At 40.2% G+C, this 25,543-nt stretch overlaps 1 protein-coding gene across 5 annotated transcripts; it reads left to right on the top strand.

Moving 5' to 3' along the window:
* The first annotated feature begins 1,581 nt into the window (after nt 1-1,581).
* ep300a (E1A binding protein p300 a) lies at nt 1,582-25,470 on the top strand. Of its 5 annotated transcripts, none has more exons than XM_058794232.1 (31): nt 1,582-2,091; nt 4,684-5,294; nt 7,783-7,953; nt 8,038-8,359; nt 8,838-8,957; nt 9,121-9,327; nt 9,739-9,844; nt 10,020-10,151; nt 10,510-10,627; nt 10,718-10,901; nt 11,095-11,172; nt 11,832-11,920; nt 12,023-12,175; nt 12,363-12,785; nt 13,160-13,378; nt 13,499-13,664; nt 14,048-14,166; nt 14,706-14,945; nt 15,274-15,362; nt 16,474-16,584; nt 17,175-17,231; nt 17,329-17,406; nt 17,499-17,566; nt 17,662-17,812; nt 18,055-18,201; nt 18,289-18,402; nt 18,521-18,686; nt 18,832-18,999; nt 19,091-19,252; nt 20,780-21,061; nt 21,325-25,470. In XM_058794232.1, exons 1-31 carry the CDS (start codon nt 1,998-2,000, stop codon nt 24,313-24,315), a joined length of 8,136 nt encoding a protein of 2,711 aa, XP_058650215.1. In that variant the 5' UTR covers nt 1,582-1,997; the 3' UTR covers nt 24,316-25,470. The 5 variants fall into 5 exon arrangements, with proteins under 5 accessions (XP_058650215.1, XP_058650218.1, XP_058650217.1 ...); XM_058794235.1 differs by having other exon boundaries at nt 1,583-2,091; nt 8,838-8,951; nt 16,504-16,584; XM_058794234.1 differs by having other exon boundaries at nt 1,583-2,091; nt 12,360-12,785; nt 16,504-16,584.
* The last annotated feature ends 73 nt before the right edge of the window (nt 25,471-25,543 follow it).

Here is a 25,543-nt window from a genome sequence, read left to right as displayed (position 1 = left end):
TATACCCCAGCGACTTAAAACTGGTTTTGTGGTCCAGGGTCACATATGTATAGCCTACTCTTAAAACCACTTTGTCCTGGGCCCCATCAATTTTAGCACTGACTCTCTGAATACTGGTGTACAACTCACATTAGATCTTGCAATTTCTTGGCATTTTTGTGTGCAGTACTCATCAGATGGTCAGTGAACAGACAGTGGGTCAGCTGTGGGTGTGTGGCTAACCATAACCTTGACAAGTAACCTTAGTGCCTTCAGAAAAGTAAAGACTATAGCATGGCTAAGAAAAAAGAGAGAGCTTGAGGCTTACATTTTGAAATATGGGTAGACAGATGATAAGTGAAGGGTAGATGTTTGGGATTGGTGAAAAAAATTAATAATGCATTGATTTCAACTGTGTAAATTTATCATAGACTGCCAGCCTCAGAGGCAATATTTTAAGTCCTTTGGGAGTGTGGATAACTGTCCTGCAATATTAAGCACTTCTTCCTTTCATAATATATGTGACCCTGGACCACAAAACCAGTCTTAAGTGTCAGTTTTTTGAAATTGAGATTTATACATCATCTGAAAGCTGAATAAATAAGCGTTCCATTGATGTATGGTTAGGATAGGACAATATTTGGCCAAGATACAACTATTTGAAAATCTGGAATCTGAGGGTGCAAAAAAAAAAAAAAAATATTGAGAAAATCGCCTTTAAAGTTGTCCAAATGAAGTTCTTAGCAATGCATATTACTAAGTTTTGATATATTTACGGTAAGAAGTTTACAAAATATCTTCATGGAACATGATCTTTACTTAATATACTAATGATTTTTGGCATAAAAGAAAAATCGATAATTTTGACCCATACAATATATTTTTGGCTATTGCTACAAATATACCCCAGCGACTGGTTTTGTGGTCCAGGGTCATACACATTAATGAAAATTGTAATTACTCTGGACTGCTTAAATTTGTTACATTTTGCCAAATTAGCACTGCTTACAAAATTTTTAATACATTTTTAAATAGTAGGCAAACTACTTTTATAAAAATGAAGCACTGGAGAGCAGTAAAACATTCATCTTTATTCAAACAATTTACAATTTAGGTGTCATGCAACAGAAATTTTGAGTAGGCCAACAACATAATGGTTTAATATTCTGTATATTAGCCATTTGTAGTGTAATGAATGAAAATAAAAAAAATAGATTGACAGTTATATAGTTGTAGTTGACAACTGTAATTCATATTCCAGCGCATGCAATTTTTGCATGAATCAAATCAAATGTAATTTGTGCATATTGTCAAATAAGTTAAAATACTCATTATAGTGGGATATTGTAGGTTATTTATTACACTTTTTGATTTCAGATTTAGATTTCAATTACTTCTTGAATTTAGAACATTTCCCAATAAAATTCCAACATAAAACAATGCGAATTTGTATTTTCATAACACACTAAATGTAATAGCCTAATTATATGCTAACATTTTAAAAAATTTAAATACCAACTTAGAAAATAAAGTTCATATTTTGGCTCAATTTGAACTTTTGATACTATTTTGATACCATTTGATACTAACATGATCTTACGACACGGTCCACAAAACACACCTATGTCACGAACAGATATGGCAGACGAGCAAAATTGTTTCAAACATATCATCGCTCAATTCTCTAACTCTTGACGGGACTGGATGAGTTGTAGAGCCGCTGCGAGCGTCTTCTTTATCCTTTCTTGCCGAGCCGACTCCCCCTACCTCCTCCTCCGCTTGCAGAATTGTATAAAGAACAAAAATCTGTCTGGGGAGGGGGGTTGATACGCCGAAGCTGAAATCGAGAGGCGAACCCAGGAAAGAGGAGTATTTTGTACACGGGACTTTCCCCCCCTTCGTCCCTAAAAAGGAGGGGGAAATGTCATATTTTTAAAAGCGATATTTTTAAAATCGAGGATTACGAATAGGCTTAGGCGCCTATCTCTGAGGATATATATTTTAATTCGTTAAAAAATATGGCCGAGAACGTTCTGGAGTCTGGCCCGCCTTCAGCCAAGAGGCCTAAACTGTCCTCCCCGGCGCTATCTGCCTCAGCCAGCGATGGAAACGGTAAATAACTATTTCGTTTAATTTTTACGATACTGAGATGTTTGAATCACTGGTTGCTTGTTTTCTATGTACCTATGCATGCTGAAATCTTCAAGCGGGGAATGGGTTTTTCTTTTTAGTTTTGTTGTCAGGCTAGTTTGGGAAGCTAACGACGTATCCGCACGAGATAGCTTTAGCTTGTCATTCCAGCTAGGTTAGCATTAGCGCTTGTCTATCGATGTTGGGATTCACTCACAGCGGCTGCACGCTGCTTTCCCTCGGCGAGGGTCTGTGCTTGGTGTCAGCTGGTGTAAATGTAAAACTAACTGGTGCAATGAAAAATGTATTGGATACATGGTGGCAATAACAGTAATGTTAGTGGGGTTTATTTTTTTCTGTGAAACGCCTCTTTCGATTTGGTTTCCACTTGTAAAGAGTTTGGATCACTTCTTCAGATAATAAATATAATGTATAAATTATATAATGCATTAATGGTTGAAATTCTACGAATAGCCTCTGAAAGCCTAGTCTTCACATTTCATCAATACTCCTTTATTTACTAATAATCGACAGTGATTAACATAAATTAGCCTGCTAAACTGTGAGTCAATCAACTTCAAAACTTTCTGACTACACTTGAACCACAGTTGTTTCACAAACTGCCCATGTGCAGCGAGTACAAACGTTAGCCGCTATTCCTTGTGTTTTACTCTGCATATATTTTCTTGTTCTTTTTAATGTTAATAAATGTGAATAATATTGCTTAGCTAGCTGGTCAGCTAATAACAGACTGATGCTGAAGGCCCACACAACAACTCCCTGCCATTGTTAGCTAGATGCATATCAACTAATTCCTCATTAGTTTGAGGCACATAGTATGGTTTAGATTAATTTATTTGCTTGTTTATGGAGCTTGAAAGGAAGAGGCTTAATGTTTGTGTGATTCGGAGGATACCAATGCACTTCTGTTGTGTTTGAGTGAGTTAGCTTGCTGGCTCAAATAGCCTTTTAGTGCGTCGGTCATTTTTTTCGGATCTTGATTTCCATTGTTCAGCCATAACACAACTGACGAGCCCGTCTCTTCAAAACAAACCATAAAACACACTTAATGCTTAGCGATACGAATTTTTTACCACATAACGTTAAGTGTTCTGTTGTTTCTTATTGAGCATTAAAGGTTCGAGTTATTATACTTGAACGTAATTTCAATACGTTTCTTTGTTGATGTCTCTAATGTTTTCAACCTTTTGTTCAATTTCGAGTTTGATCCGGTTCTGATACTAAAGGGAGTTTATTGCATTGCATAAACGTAAATTTATCGAGTCTACCGTTTTTTTATACACAACATGCTCAGCATCCAATTGTTTTGTCTGTGGAGTGAATGTGTGGTCCCCATCACAGCTGCTTCACTTCATTTGTAAGACCAGCACAATTTCTGGAGCAATTTGACCATTTCCACCTGTTTTGCCAATAGCTGATTTGATTTTGATAAGAAGGTGCTATCAAATGTACACATATGTTAGGAAATTAGGCTACATACTTAAAATTTTGTTTTTAAACTTTTGAATAGATGCAAATGGTAGTATAGATAATTGCAATAATTAAAGTTTCCTTTAGACATAGTGTTTTTTGTTTTTTAATTAGCAAGTGCCACCAGCAAATAACATTTACTTCAGAATCTAAATGGCACCTACCTAAACACTTTACATCCTAATTCAACAACATGCACGCATCTGTGTTTGGCTTCCTGTCAAACCACAGCCAGCCATTTCAGATAGTCAGTCATTAATAAACACGGCTGTCAGTTATCCAGCGAAGTGGCTGTGGAAATGTTTGGCACATCATTTTGGATTGAATGACAGCTTTATATAGCGATGACAGGATGTGCCCATTTCATTACACTCAGTTTTGGGATGCACTTCTAAAGTACAAATGAATATATCACAAACTGTTTTCATAATATGTTGATAGAAAGTGGTCACTCTTCAGTCTCATACCGAGGTCTCTTCTTCTGATGGAAGAATTTTTGTAGGCCATTTATCTTCATATGTAGTATTATATGAAGGGTCGCTCACACCAAGAACTATAACAATAACTATAAAGCCTCCTCACCAATGACCAATTCAAAATAACTTTGTTCATAATGAGTGCATGCTGCAGTTAGGTCTAGCTCTTTTTTTTTTTTTTTTTAAATCATTCTTCAGCCGGAAATTTATTTTTCTGAAAGCAGTTCCAACAATATTTTTCTTCTGTGTCATTATCATTACAGCTATTTTTTGGACTTCTCATAGAATTGCAATGATTATTAAAACTATAGTTTCAACATCCATGGTGTGAACATGCCTTTACTGTATTTCTTTTTCATGAGTATAAAAGCACTGATTATGCTGACATTGTAAACTGATTTAGGGGCCATTAACATAATGTGTTTGTGTATTCTGTGTAAAAGCAAGACGTAGGTCAGTGGAATGGAAAAATATGCAAGGTCTAGAGATGTTTTTGCAATGTAATTTTAGTGTTTAGTATATCACTGAATCTATCCCAAGACCAGAATATATTGCATTTTGTTTTTCATCATTAATTTTGCTTCTAAACTCTCATTTCCTGCTGTAGATTTTGGCCCGCTTTTTGACCTGGAGCATGACCTTCCAGATGAGCTGATCAGTTCCTCCGAGCTGAGTCTAGCAAATGGAGGGGACCTCGGCCAGTTGCACGGCAATTTGGGTAGTGGGGGCGGGGCCATTGGAGGAGTTGTGTCCAGCGATGCAGTGGCCAAACACAAGCAGCTCTCAGAACTCCTCCGGCATGGATCCGCATCTGCAGCACAGCAGCAGGGTGCGATGGGTAGCCCAGCAGGAGCCTCAATGGGGCTATTTGGGAATATGAAGGCTTCTCCAGGTACTCAGGGCATGGGCCCGCAAGGGCATCTTTCCCCACAACAGGCCACGCTTATGCAACAACAGCAGATGGCAGGGATGGTGGGCAACATGAACAGGAATATGCTCGGACCTCAGAAAGGCAATGGACAGCAACAGCCAGGAGGACCTGCGCCTCAGCAGCAAAACATGCTGGGAGCGCAGATGTTGAATGGATCGCCCAGAATAGGACATCACAACCCGGGCATGGGCAGCAGTAGTAACCTGTTAGCAGAGGCTCTTCAGCAGCAGCAGACAGTAGGAGGTCAGGGTGGACTGAGGGCACAGCAGCCTGGAGCAATGAACAAGGTAAACATCAGATTTTGTGTTAAGTTTCAGTATTGGACTGATACATTCAAGATGATAAATTATAGCCAAATGAAGACAGCTTTTTGGGGCAATAATCCCTCCCTTCCAGCAACCTGTTACTCACATGAGATCGCAGCAATTAGCAAATAACATTAATCCAGTCAATTCCAGATGGACAAAATCAAGCCTTTAGTCTGCCTACATTTTTTTTTTTTATACATGTTTGCGTTTTACCCTGATATACATCACAATAGAGAAGAAAGATGATCACAACTGTTTTATGCCAACTTTAATTTTAAAAGTAGCTTTCTCATTTGGAGCACATGGCGTTCTGGACTGGAAAGGTGAGCGTTTTTCTCGCAGAATGTAGATTAGTACTTAATAACTGTCAATTCTTTATAATCAGCTTTAAAATATAAATGATTATGAGCTAAATTAGTGCTGGGCGGTATACCGGTTCATACCGAATACCGGTGTTTATTTTTCTTATGATATGAATTTTTAAAATACTGCAATACCGGTGTTATTTAAATAACGTTCGGAACGCGACACTGTTTGAGAGGGGTCTCTTTTCACTATTGCATTGTGGCAAGAACACAGCTGTATGTGTTACCTATAGTATTTGGTGTTACTAAGCATGAAGGTTCTGAAGCTGTAGAACGTGATGACACAGAAGAACTCCTCCACAATATGCACCGCCCCCTGCCATCAGCTCCCACGTCTCACACTCACGAGCGCGACTTTAGCACTATATTTAGCAATTTTTAGACCCTTTTAGTGGCTTTTTTCCCATAGAATATACAAACTGACAAACCTAGCGACATTTTTGGATAAACCTTAGCTATGGTTCAGTTGGAAGATATCGCCAGTGCTGCCCCGCGAGCGTGAGGTCTGACTCTCCCGGCGCAGTGTCGCCTCTCTCTGCGTCTGTTCTGTGCAGCGAGCGTCAGAGAAGCACCGCATTCAGCTGGCCGTACTGCCGCAGACTCGTCAGTAAATGAGTACAAAACAGCGTTTCCAAGCACTTGCCGCTAACTGACTGTTTGGAATTATAAATATGAGAATAGTTGGTCTGTTAATATTATGCACTTTTTTTTTTTTGTTTGTTTATTTTTTAGTTTGTTACTCGGATGCAGGCAGTGCGCTGCATAGCCGCTCTTTAGTGTAACGTTAGATGCATGTTGATTTTATCAGACGATGTCGCGATTATAAATGAGTGACTCCTGGTTGACATGTATTAATGAGTCGTGTTTAGTCACTATTTAGTGTGGAATTTTTCTACAATATTCGCTCATCATGACAGTAAAATAGGGCATTCTAAGTCAATCTACTGCAGTTTTTCCTCCCTCAATCAGTAGAAAATGTGGTTAACCCCCGGTCATGCATGGAAAAAAAAAATACCGTCATATACCGTGAAACCGGTATAATTTTGAAAAATACCGTGATATAAATTTTTGGTCATACCGCCCAGCACTAAACTAAATATCTGAAAATATTTCTATATTGCTACAATTCCTTATGATCTCATATATTTCATAGGGCATTAAATCATTATTTTTCCCAAATTCTATTTTCTTGGTTGTATTTTTCTGGATTCTGTTTTAATGGTTCGAATTTTAATAATAAGAAAGAATGTGCAGTCAACTGAATTCATAAAAAATTTGCAGTTTAATAAATAATTAAATTAAAATGTTTAATTCAAAATTTACTGATAGTACCCTATGAAATTAGTTAAATTTTTTTCCAGAATTTCTGTTGTCTCTTTTTAATTTTCTTGATTGTTTTATGATTTTAATACGCATTTATTATCAAATCCGGTGGTAATGAAATAACTGTAGAAAACTTGAACAATTTAATGAATCTTTTAAAATGTAATCAAATGATTTAAACAGTAAACCTGTTGTACAGCACTTTGATTGCAGAAAAAAGGAAATCATTTTCCACAATCAAAGTGCTGTACAACAGGATTACTGTTTAAATTAAAGGAAAAAATCATGGATGAAGAATTTTGATATTCCTTAAGTAATGTTTTAATAAGCTGTATTATTATTACTTTGAGAAGTACATGTTACTGTATGTAATATAGTAACATATTTGTCATAATTTCATTGAATTAAACCAAAAATTTATTTTGGGGTTTCTAGTGAAGACCTTATGTGTTATGTGTATCTGACGATAGTTTTATCAAATTAAATGTTGAAATGCTCGTAAAGTGAATTCGCAGTGCAGCTCTTGAGATCAAGATTGAGACAGATGCTGAAAACACCATTAGCATCACGCATGCTTCAGTGTGTAGACTCAACTGTGCCGACACAGACACTAGCCCATATTGCAATTTGATTAAACTTACAGTTCTCCTTTGATGTATTCATCCAAATTTTGACATTGATGTACAGTAAATTCCCTTTTTATGACTGGATTCCAAGATTTTGTCCGCATTGTGGATATAATAGAAGCATTCTCATCTCTCTCTGTCTGTTTGTTGCAGATGGGGATGAATGCAGGTTCAGGCCCCTATGGAGGCCCATATGGTCAGCCTGCCAGTCAGGGTCTGGGTGTTGCAGGGCTGGCCCCTCAGCTCCAGAACAAACCAGGTCTCCCCAACAGTCCGGTCCAGTTTAACCTCGACAAGAAGCCTGTGCAGGGCTTACCTGGCATGGTTTGTATTGTCATATAGATTTTAGACTCATTTGAATGTATTCAACAAAATATCTTAAATTCTGTTATTTTGTAATTTTCACAGCAGGCTTCCCAGCCTTCCCCAGCGGGTGCTGCCGGAGGTGCAGGAGTAGCCGGCATGGTGCCTAACTCCCAAGGAACTCTCGGGCCCGGATCAGCTCCATCAGCTGTGTCTGCAACAGCGGTGGGAGGAGTTCCTCCAGCGGCCGACCCAGAAAAGCGCAAACTCATACAGCAGCAGCTGGTGCTTTTGCTCCATGCCCACAAGTGCCAGCGGAGGGAGCAGGCCAATGGGGAAGTACGGCAGTGTAACCTGCCCCATTGTCGCACCATGAAGAACGTCCTCAACCACATGACGCACTGCCAGGCTGGCAAATCTTGCCAAGGTGAGTGTATAAACTACATAGGAATACACTCTAGAAATACCAAGGGTTCACACAAAACAAGGGAAGTCCACTTTTAGCTATTATGCTGCCCGCAGTTGGAACCAGCTTCCAGATGATCAGATGTGCTAAAACATTAGCCACATTTAAATCCACTCAAAACTCATCTGTTTAGCTGTGCATTTGTCAAATGAGCACTGTGCTACGTCCGAACTGATTGCACTATGTATAATCATTTTCTATTCTTAACTGTTTTAAATTAAAAAAAAAAAAAAAAAAAATTATGACTTTTTCACTTCCTCTTATGTAAAGCACTTTGAATTACCACTGTGTATGAAATGTGCTATATAAATAAACTTGCCTTGCCTTACATAGAACTGAAACAGCGTGGAACTTTTAGTTCTATTGTTCAGCAGTTCTGCCTATTTACACAACATGGTGCTCTTACTAATATTAGGTTTGTGTTTTTATTGCTTTCTAGTGGCGCACTGTGCCTCATCCAGACAGATAATCTCTCATTGGAAGAACTGCACGCGGCATGACTGTCCTGTATGTCTACCACTGAAAAACGCAGGGGACAAGAGGAATCAGCAGAGTGAGTGTGTGTATTAATACAAAACTTTGTTTCATACATCTCAAGTTACTTTGTAACCTTGTAATGTTTTTACTGTTAGTCTTTTCATTGTCTTCAGTGTTGCAAAATTGGACATTTCAACAACGGCATTCCTATTTTCAGTAATTTATTTTTTTCCAAATGATTTCAGCTCTCCTAGGCACTGGAGGTGTGGGGTTAAGTTCTTCTTTGAGTAATGTAACTGGTGGTTCACCCAGTGCCCCACATCTCAATACCCCAGGGCAGATAGACCCCAGCTCCATCGAGAGGGCTTACGCAGCGCTGGGCCTAACATACCAGGGAAACCAGGCTCCCTCTCAGCCTGTCCAACAAACACAACGGGCAATGAACACAATGGGTAATGACAAACAGAGGCTTCAGATTTTATTTGAAAAACACTTTCCGGTATTTTTTTTTTTGTACTTGTACACTGCCATTTAGAAGTTTGGGGTCAGTAAGGTGTTTTTTTTTTGTTTTTTTTTAATTTAAAGAAATTAATACCTTCATTCAGCAAGGGTGTGTTACATTGATCAAAAGGTGTATTTATTTATTTATTTATTTATTTAATAAAAAAAATAAAAATCTATTTTAAGTTGTAATATTTTACAATATTACTTTTTTTTTTTTAACTGTATTTTTGATCAAATAAATGCAGTCTTCGTGAGCATAAGCAATTTCTTTCAAAAACATCTTACTGACTCCAAACTTCATTAGACGTGGAAATGAAGTTTTACAGTGGTACCTCTTCTCATGACCTTTCTTGTTACAGGAGCAAATCCCATGGGAGTAAATGGAGCAGTGGGTGGTCAGTCTCAGAATCAGCAAGCTAGCCTTCTCCAGGATACAATGTTGCATCTGAACATGACCTCGCAGAGGTAAACAACCCTTGGGTTCATCTTGCGTAACTAGTCGCCATTTACTTCTCTGCATTCAGATGGTCTTAAAATCTCACAGTACCACTAATCCGCAGCAGCAGGTGTCTGTCAGTTTTGATAAGTTCATATATAAACATAGAGTGGTCCTCATTTGTTTTCGCTCCCCTTTCCCCAGTCTGATGAATGACAATGCTGTGGGCGGTATGGGGTGTATGCCTGTGGCCAACCCAGCTTCCAGTGGTGGCATGAGGAAGAGCTGGCATGAGGACATCACCCAGGATCTACGCAACCACCTGGTGCACAAACTGTAAGTTGGACACTGCTATGTGAAAATTATGCCTGAAGAAGTTACATTATTATTTTTTTTATTAGTTGCATTTTGTAGTGGAAGAACATTATCTTAAGTTACAATCTTTGGATATTGAAATGAAAAATTTTATATAATGTTTTTTATATTGATGAGTTGTTTGTCAGTTGTTGTTTTTCATTACTACAGTGTTGTTACTATTTATTTATTTTAAATGCCATGAAAATAGCCATAGAAGAACAAGTGCTTCAATTGCTTGATAATAATAATCACCAGTAAATAACCAGTGAAAACCAAGGCTTTTGATATTCATGTAATATTAATTTCCATGCCCCTTGCTGCTGTTTTGTTTCTTCAGAGTCCAGGCCATTTTTCCCACTCCAGACCCAGCTGCACTGAAGGACCGGCGGATGGAGAATCTAGTGGCCTATGCGCGTAAAGTTGAGGGGGATATGTATGAGTCCGCTAACAGCAGGGTGAGTATATTGTCTTGTTGGCTGTTAATGATTTTTGTTTATCGTTTGTAGTCACTGATTTATGTCATTATTTATACATCACACTTTCAGGCCGAGTATTATCACCTGCTGGCGGAGAAGATTTATAAGATCCAGAAGGAACTGGAAGAGAAGCGAAGGACGCGGTTACAGAAGCAGGGCATGATGCCTACTCAGCCTGGTATGCCCCCCACTGGCCTGCAGCAAGGCCCCACTGGGATTGGTCAGACAGGGCCACCCACAGGACTGCCTACTAGTGAGTACTCATTCACCAAAATTGTCTCTCCTTGCGACCAGTTAGCAGGTAAATTGTACCTAAAGGCCTAGTGGCCATTAAAAAAAAAAAAAGGACAAGCCTTTGAATGTGTCCTGCCCAAACTATGCCAACAGAACAGAAAACCGGTCTTGTCTAGCAATTTCATTTTCTTGTTTTGCCCCTCTACCTGTAGATGGCCCTCTCTCGGATCCTTCAGTGGTGCGGCCTACTGGTCCAAACCAGATGATGAGCAGGATGCAGAATGCTGCTGGTCTGTATCTCTCTCTCTCTCTCACACACACTCACTCTCTCACACACACACACACACTCACACTCACACTCACACTCATGCATATTTACTAAGATATTCTAAATATTTAACTTTATGTATGTATACTCTACTGATCAAAGTTACTGATCAAGGGGTCAGTATTTTATTTTCTTTTTTAAGAAATACTTTTGGTATGCAACAAAAATCCTGAGGCCTCATTTATAAAATCTTGCCTAGAATGATCCCAAATGTGAACATTCGACAAATTCTGAAATGTTCCTATGAATGATTTATAAAATGTGTGTGTGTATGTGTGTATTCTAAATATTTAATTTGATGTATGTATACTCTACTGATCAAGTAGTCAGTTTTTTCTTTTTTAAGAAATACTTTTATTCAGCAAGAATGTATTAAGTTTATCTTTCATTTCATTTAATTCATCAAAGAATCCTGAATAAATATATTTCATGGTTTCCACAAAAATATTAAGACTGAAGACTGGTGTGCTGGCTGCTAAAGATTCTGCTTTGCCATCACTGGAATAAATTGCTTTTTAAAATATATTAAAATAAAAAACTATTGTTTTTATTTGTAATATTTAACAATGTTACTGTATATATGTATATATTTATTAATTCTCTCTTCTCTGTGCATTGCAGGCATGAATCCCTTTGGGAACCATATGGGAATGCAGTCCATGGGCCAGAGATCTACACCTCCTCTTCCACTCAGCACACCTCTTAACCAGGTCATTACTGTGACTGGAAGTGACGCTTTTTGTGGTTAAAGTTTGTTTCAAGTGTGTGCACAAAATATTTCTTCTAAATGCTGAATGTTTTGGCTGTTTCAGGGAAGCATGGGCAGTGTGAGGATGCCACAGCCAAATGTTGCACAGATGCAAAATCAGTACATGCAAACTGGACAGTTTCAAAGTTCAAATCCTGTTCTTGGTGCTGGATCTGTTGACATGGCACACCCAGGAAATGACAGCTCTGTCACTCAAGTAAGAGAGCATAGATGTTATCTGAATTGTATTACATTCTTAATGTACAATCCAATTATGATTTCCTGTATTTCACTGAGCAAACATGTGGTCCTAGTCTTTGTCATTTAACATTCTAGAGCTGCAATGCATCATATGTGATACTCGCTCTGAGCTTTTATTTATTTATTTATTTTTTTATCAGCAGGGGCAAATGCCTACTTTATCATCTTTACCAATCGGCAGTCCTTTAGCCCAGCCTGGGTCTGCTGGAGGGGCAGGCAGCGGGTCTTCAGTGGGCTCTCTGGGTCCCAACAGCATGAGTGGGGTCCCTCCATCGTCCACCCCAACACAGTCCGTCAACCTCCCCCACTGCCCACCCGTCCACCAGAATTCTCCTTCCCCAGCTCATAGCCGCACACCCACACCCACGTCGGGCTCCCAGACACCCCAGCCTCACACACCCAGCCTACCCCAGTTAGCAACGAGTGGCAGTCAGCAGCAGTTGCCTCCGTCCGCCAGTTCTGACAATGCCATACAGCCTCAGCAGCAGGCATTAGGAGGAACTCCTCCTGCTATGTCTCATAGTGGCCTCTCTACACCAAATGCCAGCCAGCATCCCCGCACTCCAGTGAGTACCGCTGTTGGGTATGCAACAAAAATCCTGGGGCCTAATTTATAAAGTATTGCTCGTTCAACAATTTCTGAAATGTTTCTACGAAAGATTTATAAAATGTCCGTATGCACAAAAATGTTCCTAATGTGTTCCACTTTATAAATTGCAGTCTATCTTAAATTCAAGGACAGTTTATGGTTCAGAAATATGGTACTTATAATCAAGCTTATTTATAAAAATATAAATGTACTTGATTATGTATCTGAAAATCATAGATAATTAATGGTTTACTTTCAGTGACATTTTAACTGGTGGCCTCAGTTATATTATATTATATTATGGATATTTTCACTCTTGACCTTTTCTTTTTTTTTTTTTTTTGTCTTAAGTTGTCTCATAAGGGTTCTCTACCAGCGGATGGCCAGGCTGCTACCCCTGCCTCTGTCAGCAGTGCGGACACATTTCAACAGGGTCCTTCAGACTCCACAACCACCCTTGAGCCCAAGGTGGAGGTCAAGCAGAAAGTAGAAGAGGATGAGGATGAAGAAGGCATGACGGGAGGAAAAACTGGAAAACAAGAAGACTTTAAAGTTGAGGAAAAGCCTGAGGTAAGAAATGAAAGTTTTATTTTCATTAAAAAAGAATCAAAGTCTGAAGAATATTAATTCTTCCATCTTTCTTTAAAAATTATTCCATGTGGATTGACTGCTTTCTTTGTGATTTATCAGATCAAGAAAGAGGAGCCGAGTGATGGTGTGCCAATGGAGACTTCGTCAACTGCAGCTGGGGAAGACAAAAAGCCAGAGATAAAGACTGAGCCTAAAGAAGAGGAGGAAAGTTCAGGGTCTACAGCAACCCACAGTTCACCTTCCGGAGTCCCTAACAAAAAGAAAAGTATGATCAGAACCCACCTTTGTATTTTAGCTGCTAAGGTTGTCTGCAGTACAAAACCAACCACTGGTACCTTGGTATTGATGCTCTATACATATAATGTAAGCAACAATTAAATAGACATCCAACATAATTAATAAATCTCTCACTTCAACAGATACATTTCACTATTTGACCACAAGATGTGTTCGTAATTTGATGCTTTAGGCTTGCTTAAATTGACTCGCCATCAGTAATGACGGAAGAGTTGATTTCAAATATTTTCATGCATGCCACAGGTTAACCGGTTGCTGGTTTACAAAAACAGCTAAAATATTCACTGTTGCATCAGAGATTAAGAACTGATTTTGTAGTAATCCTGTTGCTTTTACTTACTTTGTCACCAGTTTTTAAACCAGAGGAGCTGAGGCAGGCCCTGATGCCCACGCTGGAGTCTCTTTACCGCCAGGATCCTGAGTCTCTGCCCTTCCGCCAGCCTGTGGACCCTTCATTACTGGGAATACCAGTATGTCTGCTGTCTGGTCATAGGCACCTTAATACAGTGCTGTTTTTTGTTTCATATTACCATACTATTAAAGGATAGTTGGCTTATGTTTCAAGCAGTTTTGCTTTGTTAAATTGTTAATATTGTATGTCCATGAACAAGGTGTACTCTGTCCCTGTGTTACATCCACATTTACCAGCAAAAGTCAGGCTGATGAGGCAAAATAGGCCAGTTTGTGTCATCCAGCAGACTATTGACACCTTCAGGGCTTTTGTTAAAACTACAGATTGAACTTCCAAATTTCTGTATTCTAGCCACGGCCAATCAGATCAACAGTGTATTATGAAAGTTGAAGTTTTTATCAAAAGGAGAATGCCACAGCCCCTTTTCTCTGTTTTTCTCTAATCATGTAGCACAGATTTCAAAATTAGCAATTGGGATAACTGGTGGGATTTCAAACACATTTTCTAAATGCTGAAAATGAGTATTAAGTTAATTCTCTCCCGTGTAGATGGATATTTGTACTAACATTCAACATTGTCGCTTTTTGCAAATTGCAGGACTATTTTGACATTGTGAAGAATCCCATGGACTTGTCTACTATCAAACGGAAGCTAGACACGGGCCAGTACCAAGAACCGTGGCAATACGTGGATGACATCTGGCTCATGTTCAACAACGCCTGGCTGTACAACCGCAAGACGTCACGGGTCTACAAGTACTGCTCCAAGCTGGCGGAGGTGTTTGAGCAGGAGATCGACCCGGTCATGCAGAGCCTTGGCTACTGTTGTGGGAGAAAGGTAAAATGGAGAGCATAGGAGTGTTTGCACCTTTTGGGGTGGTTCTTGTTCTATAAATCAATACTTTCCTCTTTGTTTGTAGACCGATTCAATAAGAGTTTGGGGCTGATGCAGTAATGGGCGTTGTGGTGTAGGCATTGAGCTAACCAAATTAGTTTTCTTTTCCGTAGTCATAACATTGGGTTTTGTGTCATAGCACAGATTCAAGAATGTATTGGTCTAAAAGATGCCTGAAATTGATCTGTATTTAGAAACATTTAAACAGACATTTGTCATGTTTTCGCCAACATGACACTGGCTAATGCTTTTTTTTTGTTCTCTCTCACAGTTTGAGTTTTCTCCCCAAACTCTGTGCTGCTACGGGAAGCAGCTATGCACTATACCACGAGATGCTGCTTACTTTAGTTATCAGAACAGGTAAGGAACTTAAAACCGAGGCTAATGTCAACGGACACACAAGCATACATGTATACCTGAATGACCCATGTTATGATTATTTATTGCATATGCATGTAAAACTGCTTTTTTTCCACTGTACCTGGCCACATAAAGTGAACTGACAGTTGCACCACAGTTGATAAGAGTGTTGTTATCCCACCTTTTCCACCAATCAGTCCCTTGTAAAATCCTATGTGTGTGAAAAGACCTGGCATTTTAAAGAGTGCTCCTTTTCTGCTACATCTAATTAAAACAATTTTATTAGGATCATATTTATTGTGAAGCCTACTTATATTTTAAATCAAGGTTTCTTGAACCAAAAATCATCATAATTTTTACAAGGCCATTTATACCATCTCTGTATTTCTTTAAATTAAATTGTGGTTGGTTATATGTTAATGTTCTCATAATACATAGATAAAATATATGTAAGAGTTGTATTTTTCACGCTATGACCCCTTTAATGTCTTATCGTGATTTTTCAGGAATTGAATAATCTCAATAATTGCTTGTAAATCTGTACAAAATGTACAACTTTGTGCTGTCGCGTTGATTAATGGCAGTGTCATGAAAGGAGCAATTCTTATTTATTAAAGTGACACCTTTAAAATGCCTGTTTGCTTGTGGCTGCGGTCTTTTTGTTCATGTTTAATGTGCTCATGTGTCCATAAGTCTCAACACCCTTCGCAATTGATTCTGCTCCTGTTTTGCTGTAATGGTTTTTCCTCATTATACCTGTAAATGCTAATCTGTGCTTTGCTTTGGCTTTCTGCTTGTCTCTGTTGTTGTCTCCCTCCTTATTCATCCATTTCTGTCTTGTCTAATGTTTTTCTTTGTCGACCCTTTTCTTCTCCCCTGTACTTTGACGTTTGTCGTGTCTGCTATCGCCTGCTTTCATCTGCACCTAAACCCCTCCCTGCTCAAAACCCTTGCTCAAAAATCCTGCATCATGACTGGCTTCTCTGGCGACGACCCTGTCCTGCGCTCCCCCTTTGGCCTGTCTGCTCTGCCCTGCCTTGTCCTGCACTGATTGGTGGCTACCTCCTCGTTACCTCTCTGTGATTGGCTGTGGTGTTGGCGCATGGTGTAGTTCACCAAAATATGGGCTTCTTGCTGACAGGTATCACTTCTGTGAGAAGTGTTTCAATGAGATCCAGGGTGAGACTGTGTCCTTGGGAGATGACCCATCCCAACCTCAAACGTGAGTGACTTCTCTTTTCCACTATTTTTAATCAGTGTCTTATTACAGTGTGATCTTTATCTGCATCAGAAAACAAGTTTGTGTTCTTGTGATAACAATGGCACATACCAAGAGTTAAAACCGTTTACCGATGGATAAAAATGGATTTTGTAGTAAATGTTCTATCGTTCTGTCAGACAAAATTACTACTAGAGTAATTTATTATCTGTGTTCAACTACACAAGTAATATAGTCAAGCAGTTACTTCATTGACTGTGGTCATAATCTGTCCCCGACCACCTCTGAATGAATTAGTGATCCAAACACAAAAATCAAGTGTAAATGCACCCATCTCATTATGTAGTAAAGTGCCATCCATTTTCTGAACATAGAAAATACATAGTAATTGCCATGTAAAGGGCCCAAGAGATGTGTAAAAAAAAAAAAAAAAAAATTTATGAATGAAGTCCATAATAATAAATCTCAGTAAACTTGGTTTTGCCCTTTTTAAATTTTGAATCAAGATTTTTTTCAAGACCATAAATGCACCTTTTTATACTACAGAATCATTTTCTTGTTTTAATAGTGCTACAATTTGCATGCATTTTCAGGTCGATCAACAAGGATCAGTTTGAAAAGAAGAAAAATGACATGCTCGACCCTGAGCTGTAAGTTCATATAACCTTAATTCCAGTTTTGTTCCCTTATTAAAATTCTCAGGATTAACACTTTTTTTTTTTTTTTAAATCCCCATTTTCTCTGTAGATTTGTGGAATGTATGGATTGTGGTCGTAAGATGCATCAGATCTGTGTTTTGCACAATGACACTATATGGCCATCAGGGTGAGTTTGCTGCAAAGAAATCGAATACAACTATTAACTGACTGTGCTCTTTGTTTCTAACCCCAAGATTCCTTTTCTTTCACCTTATTTAGCTTTGTGTGTGATGGCTGTTTGAAGAAGTCCAACAAGACCCGTAAAGAGAATAAATATGCTGCTAAAAGTATGTAATTCCGTTTTCTCTGTTTTCTTCTCACTGATAATCCAATTAGTAATGACATTTTAAACCTTTTTTTTTTTTTTTTTTTTTACCTTCAGGGCTTCCACAGACCAAACTAGGCTACTACTTGGAAACGCGGATTAATGACTTTCTGAAGCGACAGAATCACCCAGAATCTGGTGAAGTCACTATTCGTGTTGTTCATGTCTCAGACAAAGTGGTGGAAGTCAAACCAGGCATGAAGTCTAGGTGAGACAGGATAGATTAAGACCAGACACTCACGTTTAATACAATGCATTTATCTGCTAGACGGTTCAAGAATAGTTCCTTAAAAACAGTCTGTTATTTATATTCTTGCTGTGAAGCCACAGTTCTTTACTCTGATGTATAGTGTAAAGCTATGAAACTGAGGCAGGCCTATAATTTGTAATAATTGTCATCATGGCTTGTTTGTCTGCTTGGATATTAATGACATCCTTTCCTTTTCACAGGTTTGTGGATAGTGGAGAGATGGCAGAGTCTTTCCCATACAGAACAAAAGCTTTATTTGCATTTGAGGATGTTGAGGGTGTTGATGTCTGTTTTTTTGGGATGCACGTGCAAGAGTATGGCTCAGATTGTCCACCCCCTAATCAAAGGTCAGGTATCTGTAACTGCTTTTTATAATTTGATGGGCCAGTTTTGGTTTCCTTCTAACCTCCCCCCCCCCCTGCTCCATCCTATAGACGGGTTTACATATCCTACCTGGACAGTGTCCACTTCTTTCAGCCACGTTGTCTGAGAACAACCGTGTACTATGAGATTCTTTTAGGATATCTGGACTATGCCAAAAAACAAGGGTAAGATGATACTCCCTATTCTACCGTTTCAGCAGATGTTAGCCACTATCTTGTGTACACGCGCTTTTTTGTCTTGTGAAATTCTTAGTTGAACCTTTTTGTCTTTTTTTTCTTTTAGGTTTACCACAGGACACATTTGGGCCTGCCCTCCTAGTGAAGGAGATGATTACATCTTCCACTGTCACCCTCCAGACCAGAAGATACCCAAGCCGAAGCGGCTGCAGGAGTGGTATAAGAAGATGCTGGATAAAGCTGTAGCGGAGCGCATTGTGCATGACTACAAGGTACAATTTGGAAATTTTATGTTTATTGTAAAAATGTTTTATTATAAATATTTTTATTTTTCAGCATACAAGAGCGAGATCTAGAAATGTGTTGGAAGTCTCGAGTTTGATTTTATACATTGATTTATTTTTATTTTTTTTACAGGACATTTTCAAACAGGCAACAGAGGATCGCCTCACCAGCGCCAAAGAACTGCCCTATTTTGAGGGTGATTTCTGGCCCAATGTGCTTGAAGAGAGTATCAAAGAACTAGAGCAAGAAGAGGAGGAAAGGAAGAGGGAGGAGAACAGCACATCCAATGAGAGTGTTGATGTTAGTCTTTAAGCTTTCGCTTATCTCAGGTTTTGTTCCCCTGTTAAAGTGCTTTTTCACACAGCTGTGAACATTTCTTTTGTTTCTTCAGACAACAAAAGGTGACAGCAAAAATGCCAAGAAAAAGAACAACAAGAAGACAAGCAAGAACAAGAGCAGCTTAAGCCGAGCCAACAAAAAGAAGCCGGGCATGCCAAATGTGTCCAATGACCTTTCACAGAAACTCTATGCCACAATGGAAAAGCACAAAGAGGTATGAAGAAGACTAAAGCCTGATTCACTGTCTGTACTATGATTGTCTAATAAAGAAACATTGTCAGTAGGGCTGCAACAACGAATCGATTAAATCGATAAAAATCGATTACTAAAAGCGTTGGCAACGAATTTCATAATCGATTCGTTGTGTCGCGCGACGCGGAGACGTTTGATTATTAAAAAAAAAAAACTTTAGTTGAGCGCGGAGCGGAGTGAACACACTCGGTCTCTCTCGCGCACGGATGGTAGCAGAGTTTGGCGCCTCATAAATTAAAAAAAGTAAAAAAAAAAAAAAAAAAAAAACGAGCGGAGGTAGAGGAAAGATACATGGCGGAGGCAGAGAAATCCGTGCGACCCAAGTCATCCAAGGTGTGGGAGCAGGGCGGCGTTTATGCATGGCAGTTGCCATACCCTAGCCCAGTCAGGTGCTGTGAAAAATTATCCAAACTTGAGTCGCTTATAATTCGTTTTTATTATTTTAAATCAGAGAGTTTTAAAAATAGTAAACCAATGATAAGCATTAAAATAACTTGTCAGTAAAACGCCATTGGATCATCGAGCTCTCAGCGAGACCTCGTAACTTCACCCCGCCTCCGTTCAGATTGACGCGCGCGCACAGCCTGGAGAAGATGAGATCTCTGCTTTTTCGCAATGCAAGGGTGAATAAATAATTGGTGTTTGAATAGTACAGCGTTTTCTTTACTCAAACACTATGTCAGTAAAGGATAATGTTTTTGTGTGTTTGAAGAGTGGAGAAGAATTAGTTATTTGCTGTCTATATACGTTTTAAATATCCTGTGCATTATGTGCATAAGCGCTTAATTTGAGATTTTGGCCAAGTGTATTAAACGACACGAAAAAACTAAGCGCCCATATAGCTACAATCAAAGTTATATAACCTGTAAAAGTTGATGAAAGCATAATGCACTTGCTGCTTCAGATAACAGTTACAGCCGTTCTAATGACAAACAAAACACTCCATCTCCGTCATTCTCTGGTCAAAAACATTATTAACTCCATTGAGCTTGATTTTCATATAATGTTAAGTGCAAGTGTCTGATACAATACCAACGCTAACGACGCAGTGTTGTTAAATTATTTAATTTAACAACCCCCCCAAAAGTCTATATATTTGGCAGATGTAAAGCATACATGTGTATGTTTTTTGTGTTAGTCCATTTTTATTTTTATTTATTATTATTATAACAGCTCAGGGATGTTCAAGGAGCAACATGTTTGTGCACTTTCTAAAGATTTTAGTTCTGTTTTTGAATAAAGGGTTGGAAATGAATGCTTTTCTTTTTTTTCTTTTTTTAATCCGATTCATCGATTAATCGAAAAAATAATCGACAGATTAATCGATTATTAAAATAATCGTTAGTTGCAGCCCTAATTGTCAGACTTTAAGTGTTTGTCAGGTTTAGTGGCATCCTGGTCACTATTGTTTGTACAATGTTAACATATGCCCTGGCATAATGATTTTTTTTTTTTTATTCCAACATTTTTTTTTTTTCTTCCTTGCTAGGTGTTCTTTGTTATTCGATTGATTGCGGCACCCAATTCCAATTCTCTCCTGCCCATTGTTGACCCGGATTCTTTGATGGCGTGTGACTTGATGGATGGTCGTGATGCCTTCTTAACACTTGCACGGGATAAGCACCTGGAGTTTTCTTCATTGCGGCGCTCCAAATGGAGCACCATGTGCATGTTGGTGGAACTGCATAACCAGAGCCAGGATCGCTTTGTCTATACCTGCAATGAGTGCAAGCACCATGTTGAAACTCGTTTCCATTGCACTGTTTGTGAGGTAAGGGATGGGACAATGGCACAAGATCACATATTGAAGACCCTTATTATTTTTACAAATTTTATGTGTAAAGCTGATATGCGGTTTTTCTCAAGACCGACCCAAATTAAGACCATTTTTGTTGTGTCCTCAATTATTCAAAATTTGTGCCAGGAAAAACAGGATGTCTGCTCACCCAAGTTATACTTAGTCATACTTAATGCTTGTAATTAATGTCCTTTCATCCAATACACGATGTAATGATTATTCTAACTTCTTCACAGGACTATGATCTCTGCATCACTTGCTACAATACAAAAGGTCACGAGCACAAGATGGAAAAACTGGGCTTGGGGTTGGATGACGAAAGCAATAATCAGGCTCCTTCCTCAACGCAGAATCCTGGAGACTCAAGGCGTCTCAGTATTCAGAGGTGCATCCAGTCTCTGGTGCATGCCTGCCAGTGCCGCAATGCCAACTGCTCGCTTCCATCTTGCCAGAAAATGAAACGTGTAATTCAACATACCAAAGGCTGCAAGCGTAAAACCAATGGAGGTTGTCCTATCTGCAAGCAGCTCATCGCACTCTGTTGTTACCATGCAAAACACTGCCAAGAGAACAAGTGCCCTGTGCCATTCTGCCTCAACATCAAGCAGAAACTGCGGCAACAACAGCTCCAGCACAGGCTACAGCAGGCCCAGATGGTGCGTAGAAGAATGGCCAGCATGCAAAGGACAGGCCAGCAGCTTCCAGGAGGCAACGGTGGGCTGCCATCTCCTGGGAACAGTACTACTGGTCCGAGCACACCAACACCAAGCACTCAGCCCCCTACCCCACAGACGCCCACTCAGCAATGTCAGCCTCCAGTGACTCAACCTGGCATTGGAGGTGTTCCATCACAACAGCAACAGCAGTTGGCAGGGATGGTCCATCAATACCAGCAAATGACTGGAAGTGGTGGGATGATCAACTCCCCGCAACAGCCCCTGATCCCACAGCAGCAGCAACAGCCAACATCAGTTCAGCATCTTCAGCATGCCAACAACCTTCCTCCATATGTGCAAAGACCTCCAGGCTCCTCTCCACTTCCTCAGTCAATGGGAAAGCCAGGCATGGTGCCAGGAGGCTTCCCTCAACAGCAACAGTCGAACCTAGGGCAGCCTGTGATGCCTCAACATCAGCCACCTGGCCCTCCACCTGCCGCTGTAGAAATTGCCATGAAGATTCAGCGAGTCGCAGAGACTCAAAGACAAATGGCTCAGCAAAAGATCCTGCAAAGAAACCAGGCTCCTGGAATGATGCCTCCACATGGCCTTCATCAGGGTCCCCAAACTCAAAACCAGATGGGCATGAACCTTCCTGGAGCTGCAATGGGTGGACCTCAGGGAATGCCACCCCAGACACAAGCAGCAGTTGCCCGAACTCACATGGATCAGCAGCAGGGAATGATTACAACAGGCATGCAGCAGCAGACAGGACCTCAGGCTCAGCTCTCTCAAGTCCAGTTACAGCAGGGCCAGCATGGAGCACCTCAACTTCAGGTGCCGACGCAGCAGTGGAATGGTCCCGGTATGCCTCCTCAGCAGAGACCTGGGGTTATGAACCAAATGGGTCTGCAAGGAATGGTTGCACCTCAACAGCAGCAGACAGTTGGTCAGCAGCAGCAGCAAGGGCTTTCTGGTGTAATGGGTATGATGGGCCAAGGAGGGGCTGCACCTGCAGGTACTGGCCTTGGAAATCACCCTCAGGCTGCCATACAGGACCTCCTACGAACCTTAAGGTTACCTAGCTCTCCCCATCAACAACAGCAAGTCTTGAATATACTTCGTTCGAACCCTCAGCTCATGGCAACCTTTATCAGGCAACGGGTTCCTAGGTACCTTGGTCGAGGCGGGCCTGGAGCAGGAGGTGCAGGTGTACCAGGAGGACCTGGTGGAGGTCCAGGAATCATTGATGGCCAGCAAATGAATGTAAATTCTGGGACAAATCAAGGAGGTATGCATATGGCACAAGGAACTACCATGCCAGTGAATCAGCTTCAGCAACAACAACAGCAGCAGCAACTTCAACAGCGGTCAATGATGGGAGGGAATTTGCAGCAACAACAGCAAATGGCAGCATTGCAGCAGCAACAACAGCAGCAACAACAGCAACAACAACAGCAACAGCAGCAGCAGCAAGGTGTTATGCCCAATCAGGGTGCCAACATGTCTAACATCTCCCCCCAGTTCAGAGAAATGATGAGGCGGCATTTGCAGCAGCAGCAACAACAACAGCAGCAGCAGCAACATATGGAAAACCATGCTCAGTTCCAGCATCCTCAACCACCCCAGCAGCAGGGTTATCTTGGGCAATCTGGACTGCCTCCACAGCAGCCTGGCCAACCTCAGCCTGGTGGTCTCCAGCAACAACAGGGAGGTACCCAACAAAACTACTCTGGGTCTATGTCCCATCAGCAGATTGCAGCAGCACTGCAACAAAGGTTGCAACATCAGCAACTTCAGATGCAGCAACAGCAACAACAGCAACAACAACAACAACAACAACAACAACAACAACAACAGCAACAGCAACAACAACAGCAACAACAACAACAACAACAGCAGCAGCAACAACAGCAGCAGCAGCAGGGTGCTCTGGCAGGACTCCAGGGTGCTGATGGAGGTCCTGGAAGTGGTGGTCCCCTCCAGCAGCAACAGATGCAGTCGGCTCCAATTGGGTCCCAACCTCAAGTCATGCGTCAGCAAGCTTTGCAGCAACGGCTCCTCCAGCAACAACAGTCGCACTTAGGAGGAGGATCTCCTGCTCAACACAATCCCATGAGCCCTCAGCAGCCCCAGCAACAGATGTCCCAGTCTCCCCATTTGCAGGGCCAGCAGTTGCCCAATTCTCTAAGCAACCAAGTCCGCTCACCCCAGCCATCGCCTCGGCCCCAGTCCCAGCCGCCAAACTCTAGTCCATCTCCTCGCTTGCAGCCCCAGCCTTCACCCCATCGCATCTCGCCGCAGACCCAGACAGGCTCCCCTCATCCAGGTCATCTTTCTCAGCATCACGGTGGCATGGTTGCACCCCCACCTCCACAGCAACAACCGCAGGCATCCCAACAGCAGCAACAGGCTAATGCGATGGACCAGGGCCCATTTGGAGGAGACCAGAGTGCCATGCTTTCACAGCTAGGTGGGATGGGAGCCTTGCATGGGCAAGGGACAAATGACATGCTGACAAATAACCAAGATATGGGGTCGAATATGAATCGCTCGTTAGATTTGATGTAATGTTGCAGTGCTCAAAGAACTGTCCTGATTGCCAGGGTTTGGTAGCAAATCTAGGATTTACAAAGGCTGTCATCGATAGTATTATTATTACTATTATTATTATTATTTAATATTTTTCTTATGTAATTGAAAAGAACTGAACTTCCTATGGGAGATACTACATGTGCAAGTCAACAAATTAAGTTAAATGAATGGTAAGTTATTGCTGTTAATATATAAATATATATAAATATATTTTTTGCCAATTGTGTTCAAAGGGTTTTGGGTTAAGGGATGGGAAATATTTCCTCTTGGTATATGACCAGAAATATTTTTGGGGTTAAGAAGTCTGCCTTTTTTATAGATATTTTTTAAGATTTTAAAAGTGGCATGAAATTAAAAATCAAAATGCGTAAACAAAACGGACTATTTTGTTTTCTTTTTCCTCGAAACAGTCAAGAATGTCATCAGTTTTGGAGAGTATTAGATTTATTCTCGCCAGTGTAATGATTATGAAAATGATGGCATTGGTAATAACTGTTATTTATTACTCGGCTCTTTTGGTTGGCTAATAGATATTTTCTTGTTCTTTTTGTTTTGGACCGTGTATGGCATATGCTATTTGAACCTACAATTTTTGAAGAGTATATTTTTGTTATTGATAGAACCTGACTATAAAAGGATGAATTTATATTCTTATTCTACTTTATTTTTCCTTTTAATTTTATTTCTCTACTGTTTTTTTTTCGAGGGGTGGATGGGGCTTAAATTAAGTTTTGATAGTGTTTGGGAAATGAGTATGTGTTTTCTGATGGTTTGTTGCATGGGAAATATTTGTCCTATGCATGTCGCGGTTTTCCCACCCTCATACACCCCTGTCCCATGAATGTGTTTTCACTATGCCCTTCTTCTCAGTAATGGAACCTGGTGACACTACAGATGTGTTTAGGACAGTGCAGGGAACTCTACTGAGACTAAATGTTGATGCGGGATTTTGGATTTTCCAAATAATCACCTGGAACTACATCTCTGATTCCAAGTCCTTGTCTCTCCTCTCACGTCTCCCCAGCAAGGAATCGTTCTGACTCTTCACACGCATCTCTAGTGTTCTGAACTTTGGGATTTAAGTGATCTCCATAATGTATAAACAAACTGAAAATAAATTACTGAAAATGAGTTGTCTTTGTAAAAAAATATATATATGTGAATGGAGATAAATGGATAGATGTTTCCTCTTGATTTAAGATCC

This window comes from Onychostoma macrolepis, chromosome 12 (genome assembly GCF_012432095.1).
Source record: "Onychostoma macrolepis isolate SWU-2019 chromosome 12, ASM1243209v1, whole genome shotgun sequence".
Classification (NCBI taxonomy): Eukaryota; Metazoa; Chordata; class Actinopteri; order Cypriniformes; family Cyprinidae; genus Onychostoma; species Onychostoma macrolepis.
This window is presented reverse-complemented; position numbering and strand designations above follow the sequence as displayed.